The 14,375-nt window shown below is 32.6% G+C and overlaps 1 protein-coding gene across 5 annotated transcripts in view; it reads right to left on the bottom strand.

Annotated features, from left to right (window-relative positions):
* LOC140056942 (rho guanine nucleotide exchange factor 12-like) overlaps window positions 1-14,375 on the bottom strand; it is a 47,542-nt gene that overhangs the window by 26,976 nt on the left and 6,191 nt on the right. For all 5 annotated transcript variants that reach the window (XM_072102476.1, XM_072102475.1, XM_072102474.1 and 2 more), the window contains exons 2-4: window positions 10,110-10,197; window positions 9,868-9,972; window positions 8,851-8,900 (exon numbers count right to left, since the gene is read on the bottom strand). In XM_072102476.1, coding sequence (XP_071958577.1) covers window positions 8,851-8,900; window positions 9,868-9,972; window positions 10,110-10,137 — 183 coding nt within the window. In that variant the 5' untranslated portion in view covers window positions 10,138-10,197. The remainder of the gene's footprint in view (window positions 1-8,850; window positions 8,901-9,867; window positions 9,973-10,109; window positions 10,198-14,375) is intronic.

Here is a 14,375-nt window from a genome sequence, read left to right on the forward strand (position 1 = left end):
TGGCAAGTAATTTACGGCGGAGTTCATTTACCGAAGGGGGAAATTATGTCTACCTTAGTTTAATGACGTCGTCGGGGTTCTATGACCTTTATACAATACTAGGTCATATTCAACTCTTTTATTCATATAGACAATTAGGATTATAAATGTTGTATCATCTGTTTCATTGTTTTCAATATTAATTTTTAATGAGCCACTACAATTGTTTTTTATTCTTCATTAGGACAAATTATGTGGTAGTAATTATTTCTTAAACCTAAATTATTGCACTTTTCAGCCGTCATATGTCACAGTATGATTATTAAAGCAAATTCCAAGTTTCTTAAAATGGCATAAAAAAGCAAAAAATATCAGAAAAAATATTTTGTTTATTGTTTTTGTTTTTTATTGTGTAAGTGTATAACTGTATTAAAACTTTACAATTTGTTTAATGGCATAAAGCAATTAATATCAGAAAAAACAAGATGGTTAATTTCTCTTCTTTTTTTTTAAAGCAAAATCATATTTTGTTCATTTTTTTTGTTTTGAAAGTGTATAAATGTATCAGAACTACAAAATAGCAAATTTTTATTCATCCTTATTTTCCATGTTTTGGGGACAACATTAAAGTAATGAGTGGTTTGGTATTTCAGGTTGACTATAGACAATGTAAAGCATTGATAGCAGGTTAGGCTAAACAATTTAAGCCTGTCTACTACAGAACCTTGCCCCTACACTATCATTAATGATTAACAAACAGGGAAACAACAGTACTGCTTTTACAGTCAACTTTGTACAGGCTATCTCCACTTATGGTTAATCAATTCAATTAAACCAGGCCACACAATCATGATTAATATTCTTGATCAAAACACATGAATTTATTACACTTTTTACAGTACATTAGTTTATAGGTTACAGTATATGATGTTTGACATAGTGTGTGGTTGTTTGAATATGAGTCACACTATAGGCCTACCTTTTACTAGTGATGCTTATTTCTTTGTTGTTTTAAAAGGTTGTCCGAAAATTGTAAACTAAATCAGTTTATTGTAAACGTGCGTGCGTTTGAAATGAATAAACTAAATATTTCATTTTGTTCATCAGACAGAGCGATACAAGATGTCACCAAAAACAAATTATAGATTAATTTTTTTTTTACAATTACAGTTATTAATATTACAAATGAATAATAAGAAAATAATTTATTTAAAACAAGTGACAAATTGGTATGTAGGTCAAAGGTCAAAGAACAACGTAGCGGGCTATACACTCACATGACAGCACTATCATCCTTAGCACTAGTTTCCTGTATAGGCTATGTGTTTATTGTTCGTCTCCCCGGGGACGGGGTCAATTTCCACAGGGAACGTTCTATGAGGTCATTCATACTGAATTGATAGCGTTAGCAATTTTACTAATATAAAGATTACTAGCATTTTATTAATAAGATTACCTGTCTGTATGACATAATGAAATTAGTAATTTCTTTAAAGTTTTTAATACAGGTATTTGCATTATTTTGCCAACTTGGAAAAGATAAAATTCACAATTTTCTTTTTGTAACAAATCAATTTTGCTTGATCTGAACATTTTTTTATATTTATTTTTGTTGAATATGCTATTTTAATGTCACATAATAGTTATCCACTTTGAACAAAAATTGAATCGAAAAAAACATTTATTTACCTGAAAAACATAGTCAATATGGGTTTTTGGTTGAATTTGACCATTTATTTTGTATTTTATGTGAGAAAATTTTTTTTTTATGGAATGAAGGGTTTAACTTTAAATTGATTAACTACAAAACAACCTATTCAAAGTCTGATTAAATTAATCTTCATTTTTCATGTTTTTGGGGGACAATACAACTTTTAGAAAAATACTTGATACAGTCTACTGCCACAAAAGCCAGACTTTTGAAATCCAGATACTTCCCAAGCCGAAACTAAAATTCACAATGATCTCGCATTGTTTTTCCTTACTAAAAATACATTTATAAAAATTAGACTTTTGTGAAATCTTTTTTGGTCAGCCCAAGTGTGTCTAGGTTAGGGTGAGATAAGTCTAAAATTGACACCCATATTGCAGCACGTATACTGACATTCAATAGCAACTGTACTGATTGGTTAATCTAAACAAACTCACTGATATTGAGGTCAAAGTTTGATTGTTTGACTGCGAATACGTGTTTATTACACTTTTACAAATGGTTTCTGATGATTTGTGTTATTTTTTCTTTTTTATTAAATCAAAATATATATCAGGTTGTTGTTCTATGTGTAACAAGTCTACAACAACACAGTACTAGCATACAGGGGATACCTCAATATATCAGGTTGTTGTTCTATGTGTAACAAGTCTACAACAACACAGTACTAGCATACAGGGGATACCTCAATATATCAGGTTGTTGTTCTATGTGTAACAAGTCTACAACAACACAGTACTAGACAAACATACAGGGGATACCTCAATATATCAGGTTGTTGTTCTATGTGTAACAAGTCTACAACAACACAGTACTAACATACAGGGGATACCTCAATATATCAGGTTGTTGTTCTATGTGTAACAAGTCTACAACAACACAGTACTAGACAAACATACAGGGGATACCTCAATATATCAGGTTGTTGTTCTATGTGTAACAAGTCTACAACAACACAGTACTAGCATACAGGGGATACCTCAATATATCAGGTTGTTGTTCTATGTGTAACAAGTCTACAACAACACAGTACTAACATACAGGGGATACCTCAATATATCAGGTTGTTGTTCTATGTGTAACAAGTCTACAACAACACAGTACTAGACAAACATACAGGGGATACCTCAATATATCAGGTTGTTGTTCTATGTGTAACAAGTCTACGACAACACAGTACTAGCATACAGGGGATACCTCAATATATCAGGTTGTTGTTCTATGTGTAACAAGTCTACAACAACACAGTACTAGACAAACATACAGGGGATACCTCAATATATCAGGTTGTTGTTCTATGTGTAACAAGTCTACAACAACACAGTACTAGCATACAGGGGATACCTCAATATATCAGGTTGTTGTTCTATGTGTAACAAGTCTACGACAACACAGTACTAGCATACAGGGGATACCTCATTTCAGAGGATACCATAATTCAATGGACACCCTAATTTAATGGACACCCTAATTTAGAAGACACCCAAATTCGGGAGAACTTTCCAGTGAAATTAACGCTCCGAACAACATTTATTCAGGGGATATGACTATCACATTTGAAAAGGTGTCCACATAATAGGTGTTTGTCTGTATTACAAATATCAATTGTAAGAATACACTAACTAAATTCTATTACATTAAATAATGGTAGTGTACTTATCATTGAATATTACTTCTATTGCATTGTTTTATCCAATAGAATGGGTTGTAATAATACTATTACATTGTATTCAATAGAATGGATTGTATTGTAATAATACTATTGCATTGTATTCAATAGAATTGATTGTTGTACATCACTTCCTTACTGATGACAAGGCCAAGGTGGTTGAAAGCAATCCAAGGTTGATATCATTATCAATAGTACATAAAAGGGAAGTCATATACCTACAATACAACAGCCACTTATATACAGTTTAGCCTAGCTATATGATATATGATAGCAGGATACAGTAGTGAGTGTAATAATCTGTTTATATGTATATGTATTACAATAAGGCATTGATGTTCTGGCGTCAATATGCATGATTTTGTAAATCACTCACTAAGATTTGTTTAAACTACACCATCCTAGACAAATATTCCAACATATGGAACTAAAAAGAAATCTGAAAAATATTAGAAATAGAAAATAAATTTCTAAAAACTAAATTACAGTATTTCAGTTAAAAATTAATTTTAAACGTTGACTACAGTACTTCAATACAAAAAAGAAATATGAAAAAAAAAACCTGAAAAAATTTGTTTAGCTACAATACAATAAGGGAATGTATACTAGTGTAGTTTCATATAAAAAAATTGTTTATTTAGGCTTCATGATTTTTGATATTCTTTTCATATTTTATTAGTTCCTTGTTTATATTATTAGCCAAACAGACAAACAGTAGACAATCCACCAGTGGTTGGCACGGCAGTGAACAGTAACAAAATAATCTGAATTAAAATATAAATTATTGATTATATATACAGTTATAATGCGTAAAAATTATTCATAACGGAGGATATGATATCTGATCTAATGACCTTGGGAAACCAAGTGGACTAAATTAAACAATACAATATTACAAATCCCAGGTGAATACAGTAATCTACACTACAATACCAATAATTGCATACAAATCATTGTTGGAACACTGTGTATCTTATATTTCAACAAGTGGCAGACATTTTAAGGTGGTCCCTGGTTAGTGATGGGGTTTGATCTGGTTTAAGGTAGTGATGGGATTTGATTTGGTTTAAAGTGGTGATGAGGTTTGATTTGGTTTAAGGTAGTGATGGGGTTTGATTTGGTTTAAAGTGGTGATGGGGTTTGATTTGGTTTAAGGTAGTGATGGGGTTTGATTTGGTTTAAAGTGGTGATGGGGTTTAAGGTGGTGGTAGGGTTTGATCTGGTTTAAAGTGCTCCCTGGTTAGTGATGGTGTTTGATCTGATTTAAGGTAGTGATAGGGTTTGATTTGGTTTGAAGTGGTGATGGGGTTTGATCTGGTTTGAGGTGCTCCCTGGTTAGTGATGGTGGTTTGATCTGGTTTAAGGTGGTGATGGCGTTTGATCTGGTTTAAGGTGCTCCCTAGTTAGTGATGGTGGTTTGATCTGGTTTAAGGTGGTGATGGGTTTGATCTAGTTTAAGGTGCTTCCTGGTTAGTGATGGTGGTTTGATCTGGTTTAAGGTGCTCCCTGGTTAGTGATGGTGATTTGATCTGGTTTAAGGTGCTCCCTAGTTAGTGATGGTGGTTTGATCTGGTTTAAGGTGGTGATGGGTTTGATCTGGTTTAAGGTGCTTCCTGGTTAGTGATGGTGGTTTGATCTGGTTTAAGGTGCTCCCTGGTTAGTTATTGTGATTTGATCTGGTTTAAGGTGCTCCCTGGTTAGTGATGGTGGTTTGATCTGGTTTAAGGTAGTGATTTGATCTGGTTTAAGGTGCTCCCTGGTAAGTGATGGTGGTTTGATCTGGTTTAAGGTGGTGATTTGATCTGGTTTAAGGTGCTCCCTGGTTAGTGATGGTGGTTTGATCTGGTTTAAGGTGCTCCCTGGTAAGCGATGGTGGTTTGATCTGGTTTAAGGTGGTCCCTGGTTAGTGATGGGATTTGATCTGGTTTAAGGTTTGATTTTATGTTTGATTTGGTTTTGAGGGACTATTTTAGCAAACTTGGGTCATTTTTATACCTACTGTGTATACTACTGTACATATAAACAAATTTGATATTCATGTATTAACTAACTGGTGGTTATACTCCTGTACCATATTGGTAGCTAATATTGGTTTATAAATGGTAGCTAATATTGGTTTATAATTGGTAGTTAATATTGGTCTATAAATGGTAGCTAATATTGGTTTAGAAATGGTATCTACTTCAACATTATACATAAATTGACAGCCTTGGTTTTATTTGTGCCTACTGTGTATACATTTAGTGTAAACAGATAACATGTTTATGTGATGAATAACAGAGACTAATTGTGCTGTACAGTACTATAAAGCAGAATGTAAGGTACTAACTATTGGTGGTAGGGCATACTTATGACCTTTAGCCTCTACCATATGTGCACTGAATGATAAAATGTATATAGACGAGAGAAAGCTGACAGATGATGTCTGTATCAACAGTTAAACCAATCAAATAATTACTTATTTGGTTTCAATCAACATTACACTAACCAAGCTGCTGGATTTTTTTTTTTTGGTTGGGGGGGGGGGGGGGGGGAAGATACTGTAGAGGACTGATAATCATTCGAAGCAAACATACTGATGGAAAATAGTATATTTAACTTAATAAATAGTTGCAGCTCAGGTTGAAACATGGTATACAAATTGGAACTAGATTTGAGGTCACAATCAAATGTATCCTAAAGCTTCAGTCCCACTATCGTTTATTTCTGCTGTCTTCCAAGGGGACAATGTATTTAAGGTTCTAAATACCAGACTCGGAGCAGAATATAAAAAGATCATTTTTATGTTGGATCGATGTTAGGTGGTTGTCTTCAAAGGTATTCATGAAAGAATATTTGAAATATTTATTTTGACATTCTATTGTACTGTACGTCCTCAAATTACACTAGTAAAATGGAATGATTTATACATAAACACGAGGGAGCCATCTTTATCTATGCTTGTCATAAGTGACATATTTTTATTACCAGTCAATGCTGTAATTCAAAATGTCACAGAATTTACAGCCCCATCACATAAAGCTGTGTCTACAGTATTAAACTAGTTTGACAAAAAAAGTGTGATGTGCCCAAATATAGTAGTGATGTGCCCAAATATGGTAGTGGTACAGACATCATCCTGTCCATATATAGGCACATCACATTTTTTTGTCACATAAAGTTTGATAGTGTAGACAAGGCGTAAGGCTTTGGTATACTAACTAAGGGGCTAGATTTATGCAGAAAAAAATTAGGCAGTTTGGACAGAGAAATAATAAGCGTCATTTGGTAGACTAGAAAGATGTGGAGGTTTGGTAAGGGAGAGTTTTTGATAATTTGAAAAAATATTTCTTCAATAAAATGTTTTAAAGTAATTAAAATACCACGGCAACTTAAGGTAAAAAGGACTTCAAGAAAACATGCCTGAATGTAAAGTAGTGTAATAGTGACCTAAACATTCCAAGACAATCTAACCAGACTGCTGTTAGGGGTCAACAAATTGAGTCAAAGTTCAACAGATATGTCAATATTGACATCATTCAAGACAGTAAATCACAAAACAGTCACAAATATTTTGCCACAAAGCTCATACCTGAAATGTCTGACACAGATATTAGATAATAGTGTGGAATATTGGTAAATTGTAAGTATGGAATGTTAGTGTACTTTAGCTACTGATTACTAGGATAATTTATTCATAAAGACAGTTGAAGATCTAACAAGAAAGAAAGAAGATAAGGAGGGTGATGACTGCTGAAAACCATCATGAAATAAAATAGTTTGATATTTTGGCAGAATCAAACAATGAATAACAAAGAAACTAAAGTCAACTGAAGTAAAGTTATTAGATAACTGAAGGGAAATGTTTACCATCCAAACAATGTACAGAGGTTAAAGGTTAAAGGTTCAAGGTTCAAGGTTATTCTCTGCCATGGTTCGAGTGGAAACACTGTACAATTAAGAGTAAAACTGGGAGGTAAAGAACGGTGCATCTTTTGGAAGAGTTGGGGTGTACTGGTCTATCTTATCCCTTGTCATAGTCAAACGAAAGAGCGTCGTTTTTTAATGGCAGCTGTACGACATGAACATTGTTGTACTGTACATTGTACACACCTGTGTGTACTTTAGCCCAGTTAGGCTGCACGACACACAGGTTATTTCCACACATTTTATTTAAGATAAACGTAAACATGGTCCAATGACGTTTCTTTAACACATTTACAAGGTAGTGACCATTACTGGACTTCAACTTAGTACAATCTTGTGATCAGTTAGCATCCACATGTCAATCTAAAGTCCTAATTATGATGTATTATACCTTACCGACAGTTTAAATTTGATAACACAGAGACTAAATATTAATATAATAACACAGTTGGATAGGATTTAACTGTCACTAACAAGTGATGATGTTTAGTTTATTGGATTATATTTAAACAGATCGTCATCAATCAAGTAAACTACACCTAATGAGCTAATCCATCATCAATTAATTAGTATCTTGTGTTTTATCACAAAATTCTTAGTTTTATCTGCAATTATATGTTCTAAGAAAGATTTTATTGATAGTACATTAGTTAAAGTGATTGTAACTGAGAGAATGTTGTAAGTAACATTCATCATTAATGTACTGTAGTTTACAAGCCAATACTTTGTAATGAACTTTGACCTCATGTTGCGATAAGTAAGCACATTGACAGAGTTATCAACTGATCTAGAACCATTCAGAAAAAAAAAGTAGTGGCAGTGTAGATTAATGTTCGACATCTTGCTTGAATTGGGAGGGAATTGGGTTCGAATCCCAACTATGACATAGAAGCAGAATATTTACAGAACAAAATAAAGTTCCATCATTACTGGACTTTAGAAAGCATGTGTTTGTTTTCCATACTGTAATTGAAAATTAAAAAAAAACTTTTTTTTGCTGCTAAACATTGCTCCATGAAAACGTTTTTTTTAAACAGTATTTATCTGAAGAATTAATTGAGGTTTTTAAAACTATTTAAAATCAGTTCTTTTATTCGGACCAAAGAAATTGCTATTCTTTAAAATGCAATATTTAAATCGGTATTCTCCCAAGAGTTAAGGCTATCTGTTGTTGTGTATAAAACAAACAAAAAAACTGCCAGCTGCCATTTTGTCTGGCTAAAACTCCAGATGACCTACAGTAAGTGTGTTCCCATGTCTAGGTTCAGATCCCAATGGTAAAATTAAGTCAATGAAATGATGCGTGTAACAGTAAAATACAGAAAAAATTAATTTAATTTTTATTTTCAGATTGTGACATAATTCTCCAGACAATTTGTTAATACTTTTATTTGACCTTTGACCAAGTTTATTTATTAATCATGATTGGAGTTTGGTTGCTATACTGTACATTAGCTCAGTCACATGGTGATACATCACAGTATTGATGGACAGGGTAAAGCTCTGTCTACATAAACTTTATGATGACAAAAATGTGATGATCATATTAAATGCATGTTATAAGCAACTGGTTTTGTTTACCTACCTTTATTATTCTATCTCCTTGACGCACACCTGATTTGTATGCAGCACCATCTATGAATAAAATAAAATATTAAGAATGTTTTAAAATACTTTACATTTACAATTGAGGAACATTTCAATGTTAAGCAATGTGTCTTAAGAGGTTTTACTGCTGTGAGGGAGTGGCTACTGTGAGGGATTGGCTGCAGTAGGGTGTGGCTGCATTGAGGGAGTTGCTACTGTGAGCGAGCGAGTGGCTGTAATAGGGGAGTGGCTGCAGTAGATAGTGTCTAGAAGTAGAAGTGTTTAGTTTTAAACAATTGATTGATGGATTGTTTCAATTTTTATTTCTGTAAAGGCCAATCATTTCTTCTTTAAAAAAATGAAAATAAAATTTGTCATTTCTAATTTAAATTAAGATAATATATGAGTTTTGATTAGTGATAGTTAACAAGAAGTACTTAATGAATTCTATGAATACTCTACTCTTTAGATGGATGAGTCATACATCACATCAGAGTATAACAATTAATGTCTTAACAATATCCAACACCTAATAAATTGTCAAGCCCTCTAGATGTTTGCAATAGACAAAGTGTAAACAAATCCCCATAATTAAGATGTATAGATAAACATACACACAGGGAGACATTGAGCACATTATTACACTCGGATTCAATTTCTGTACAAAATGACAGTAGGTAAATTGGAGATGAATGCTTGAAAAATATTTTTTGGTATATAAAATAAAAAGGCAGTCTTACGAGTACTTGGTCAAAGTCCAGAACAATCAATTGAGAGATAATTATTACATTAGGCATATTCGACTAGTTGCTTATGAGCTCTTCAAACTGGTAAAAAAAGATATACTCGCACTGCTCATATACTGTAAAAACAGTGAGGAATTCAAGGACCTACAGATCCCCTTAACGCACATGGATATGCCTAGTGTTATATTGATGTCAAAGATGGGGCTGCTTTTATGATTATTTTCGCTGATTAGCAATCTATATAACTGAGCATGCTCAGTTTAACTTACATTCTTTAACATTTTGCACAAACACGGGATTGTCACCGCTAACTGTCAGTCCGTAGCCTCTTTCATCCTTTTGAACAATCACAGACCGCTGGATCAGCTGACCACCTATGACAATAAGATCACAAGGTAAAGATAAAAAAAGGTCTTGATCACAATTATTGTCAAGACCTCAAACAGGTTGTGTTAGATTGTTTGCACTTTCGGACTTTAAATTACCATACTATTATTTTTGTTTCACTTACCGAATGGGTCATTAATGTAAGGCTCCATGGAGATGGCCCTTTTTGTAACTCTTCTGATTTAGCCTACATGTATAACAATCCTTTGCACCTACAAACAAAATATGAAAGCAAAATTAATTTCTATCAAATTACTGCATATTTATTATTATTATTAATGCAGTGCAGTTTTTGGTTATAGATAGATTTTAGGATCTTAATGGTTATTTAAATACAATACAGTAGGTAAAAACAGTTTTACTATCTGGGCACAAAATTTGCCGGATCAGAAAAATATATAATTAGAAACCAGTTTACAACATAAATAAAAAGATATAATCACACTTGGGACCTGAAAAATTATTAATTAATTATTATTAAAAAGTTATTTGTAACCAAAAATATAGATTGACTTAACAATAATAAATGCAATCAAAATAAATTTAAGGTATTAAAGAAAAGAAATTGCAGTATTAAGCATTATTTGTATACAGTATTATTATCAACAATAGAAGGTTCAACAGCAAATCATTTTTGTCAAGTGACAATAATAACGATAACGTTACCGGTTTTAGTATCATATTCAATTCCCTACAGACATATTTCACTACTGTAGTCATCAAGTCAAATACTCCGCAATTATAGCCTTCACAAAAGGTGTTCAATATCTCATTTAAACATTATAATTATACTGTAGCCGTCAATTGTCACAGAACAGCTTATGCTCAAAGCTGTGTCAATATCCATAATGTGTATGAGATACTTTCTTCTTTCTATTCATAGCATTCTATTTACTGATAAGGCAATGATGCAGTCTATTTCGTGCCTGCTAACCTGGATGAACCGACACACTAGCCCTCTCTCTCCGAAGAGAGGATACAATTACGCAAAGAAAATTAGTTTAGCATCCCTATCGGATAATGGTTGCATCCAAAACGATGCCCTCAGGAGGGAGCCATCCAGCGTAGTAGCGTCATCATTTCTTTTCCTGCCTCTCCAGAGGGAGGGCTTAGATACAATAAATAAAAAGTTCCCAGAACACCCATACTGCACCATAATGGACTAGTCCGTAACCACGCCCTCATGTGCAAACGTCTCAACATACCACCGTCTTCATTTTGCTACTTAACTGTGGAACGGTGGGAGGGTTGTTTATCCAGGTAAGCAGCAGTCATAGACTACTAACACCACTATTGGTTTACGGAGTTTAAACTACCAATTGGTGTAATAAATGTGTAAATGGTCCTTTTATGGAGACACCGGAACTTCAGGATTTATATAATGTATCTTTATACTGTTTGTTTATATGATGGTCGAATTTATTTTGTCAAAAATATGGAAGGCAATCTTTAAAATGCTTGATTGAATATTATACTATTTTCATCCTAAATGTCCATCCCCTTTATATAATGGACGATTCCACGGTTATTTTCTGCGCATACATTTTCGCGACTTCGTTGTACGTTTTTGTGTTTGTCTTTTGTTGTCCTTTTCTTCAAGTACGTTGTACGTTTCTGCGAGTACATTGTATGTTTCTGCGAGTACGTTGTACGTTTCTGTGAGTATGTTGTATGTTTCTGCGAGTACGTTGTACTTTCTGCGAGTACGTTGTATATTTCATCGAATATATTGTATGTTTGTAATTGTATTTTTTGCGGTGTTTGCCTTCCATAAAAAAACAAAAATTTGTTTAATATCTTGCACTATACAATACATGTTATCATATAGATATGATATAATATCACTATGATGTTATCCATTATTAATTTTGTTAACACTACTCAGATAAATACAGTAATATCTTTTGAACACCTGTACCTCATTAGCATACTATACACCTGTTTAAATCAAACATCAAAGGATGAGCTATAATTGAATACGTCATGTATCTCCACTCTTTCCATAATTACATTCAAGTTGTGTTTGTTTTAATCAATGTCAATTAATGTTTGATGTATCATGTCTTACTATTAAAAAAGGATTTATTCTTTAATATAAAATTTGTTTCGTGAATCAAAAGTAGAAAATCATTTGTAATATGTCAAAATATTTTAATTGATATTGACGTTTATCTACAATCTTGTCATAATCATAATTGCTATGTTATCTCTTTATCAGACAGTGGTAATAGAATGTTCCATCATTCATGTGAATACTGTATAATATTATCTTACAGTTACACACTGCAGTGATTCAGTTTTGGATAATGTGTTTCTGATGTGTAAATATTGCTCATGTTCACCAATTATTTATATCACAAACTAACAATTAAACTTCACACAAATAAAAACGGTCCTTGTTGGACATGTTTCTGGTATTAATGTCTCATTTTTATAATACTTTACAAAAATACAATTTATATTGTAGCAAAAAATACAGTACAATATTAGGATAAATATTTGGTTGTAAAACATACTGTCATTAAAATTGGTGTTGGTCTTCACTGAGTCTATGTACAGTCAGGGAAAAATTTCATTTAAAAATTTTGTTTTGCAATATTGCTAATCAAACTGATTTTTAAGTCGAGAAACATAGTTTTATATTGTATTTTTTGCTACACAATTTTAAAAATGTGTAGCAATAAGGTTGTTTTGTATAGCTTTTTGCAATGCTACACTGGCGAAAATGTTCCCCGACAGTACTGTACACAACACTTTACAGTGGAACTCACTCACAGAAAATGAGTAATTCATTAACTTGAAGCCGATAGAATATTAATTATATAGAATAATAAATGATATTGTAATATCAGACTTTTTAATTACAAAAACAAATAATGCAATTACTGTTGGTAATTACTTGAATATCATAACACTTAACAGATCAGATATCAACATGGCGGTGAAAAGTGGATTTTATTAATATTAATTCCATGAATGCCGGATGAGGCATATAAACTACTGTGTTAACTTAAGCATGTACAGTACGTTAAGCATGTACGCTAAGCGTACGTTAACTAGGTTGTGTTGCGGTCAGCGACACCAGCTTAAAATAATAAACGTTTTGTAAACAATCGTTGATGCGTATCTAAACCTATACAGCTTTCCTTTTCAATGATCATGTTCATTATCAATTATTCTTTGTTATTTACTCTCTATTGTCTTTTCATTCATAAGATGCTAATCACACATTTGTTGTTGCTTGTAAATATTTCAGTTTTTTTTTTACACCATAAGGTAATTAAAAACTGACATACAACAACCGATGACATCATCAATAAACATAAATTGAATATATTATTCTTGGTATAAAATAGGTCATTATATAATTAACTTCATTAAATCCATTTGCCTAAATCTTTTTAAAACGTAACTGACCGGTATTGATGACTTGAAATTACTCAACATGCTTAAGGCTATGTTAAAACCAAGTACAGCATATACTGTACTGTACAGTAGTATTATGAACCGTGATAGTACGGCAAAGTATAAACCGCAAAGAAAAGAACACAGGAAAACGCTTATGGTTACAGTTACAAGTTTAATTCTTCGGGACACTACTTGTTAGCATCATGCTGTACAATAGGAGACATTTTGATTAGATACAATCCTGAATTATGTACGCTAAAACTCATTTTCCGCTAATTAATACTAAGATGTGTCATACGCTAGTGACTGTACAGACACACAATTTGTAATGTGTTGAATTCTAAAGCTATGTTTACACTATCAATCAAACTTTACTGTATGTGACAACAAAAATGTGATGTGTCCATATGGACATGATGATGTCATATCACTACCATTTGGGCACATCATACTTTTTTAGTAAAACTAGTTTGATAGTGTAGACAGAGCTTAAAATGCCTTCGATGACCAATTACCTAGTGACATGATATTGTAAACAATCCAGTTCTATGAAATATAATATTTGCAACACTTACAAACTATCAACCATGACTATAAACACATACTGTACTTAGTGTTTCAATATGGTAAACATTAACGTTCTAAGCACCAGGTTAGGTGCTAACAATATCAGCAGTTTAGTTTATCATTGTTTAGTTACCATAAACAAAATGTATTATGTTCAACAAATAGATGTTAAGTACAGTGTTAAAAATTATAATGTTCTTACATGTCTTGAAAAGAAATGATACCGTAGTTGGTTTTTGTGGGAATGCTCCCACTTGATGGCATGGTGAACCATGTGTGGAGAGGGGTTTTCCATTTATTTTCTACTTTTAGTTATATCTCAAGAAGAATAGGCTATTGTTGTTTTATCCAGGTAAGCTAGGCACGAAATAGACACTATAAATAATAATAGGCAACAGTAATATTGTGTAAATAT

Source organism: Antedon mediterranea, chromosome 8, assembly GCF_964355755.1.
Source record: "Antedon mediterranea chromosome 8, ecAntMedi1.1, whole genome shotgun sequence".
Classification (NCBI taxonomy): domain Eukaryota; kingdom Metazoa; phylum Echinodermata; class Crinoidea; order Comatulida; family Antedonidae; genus Antedon; species Antedon mediterranea.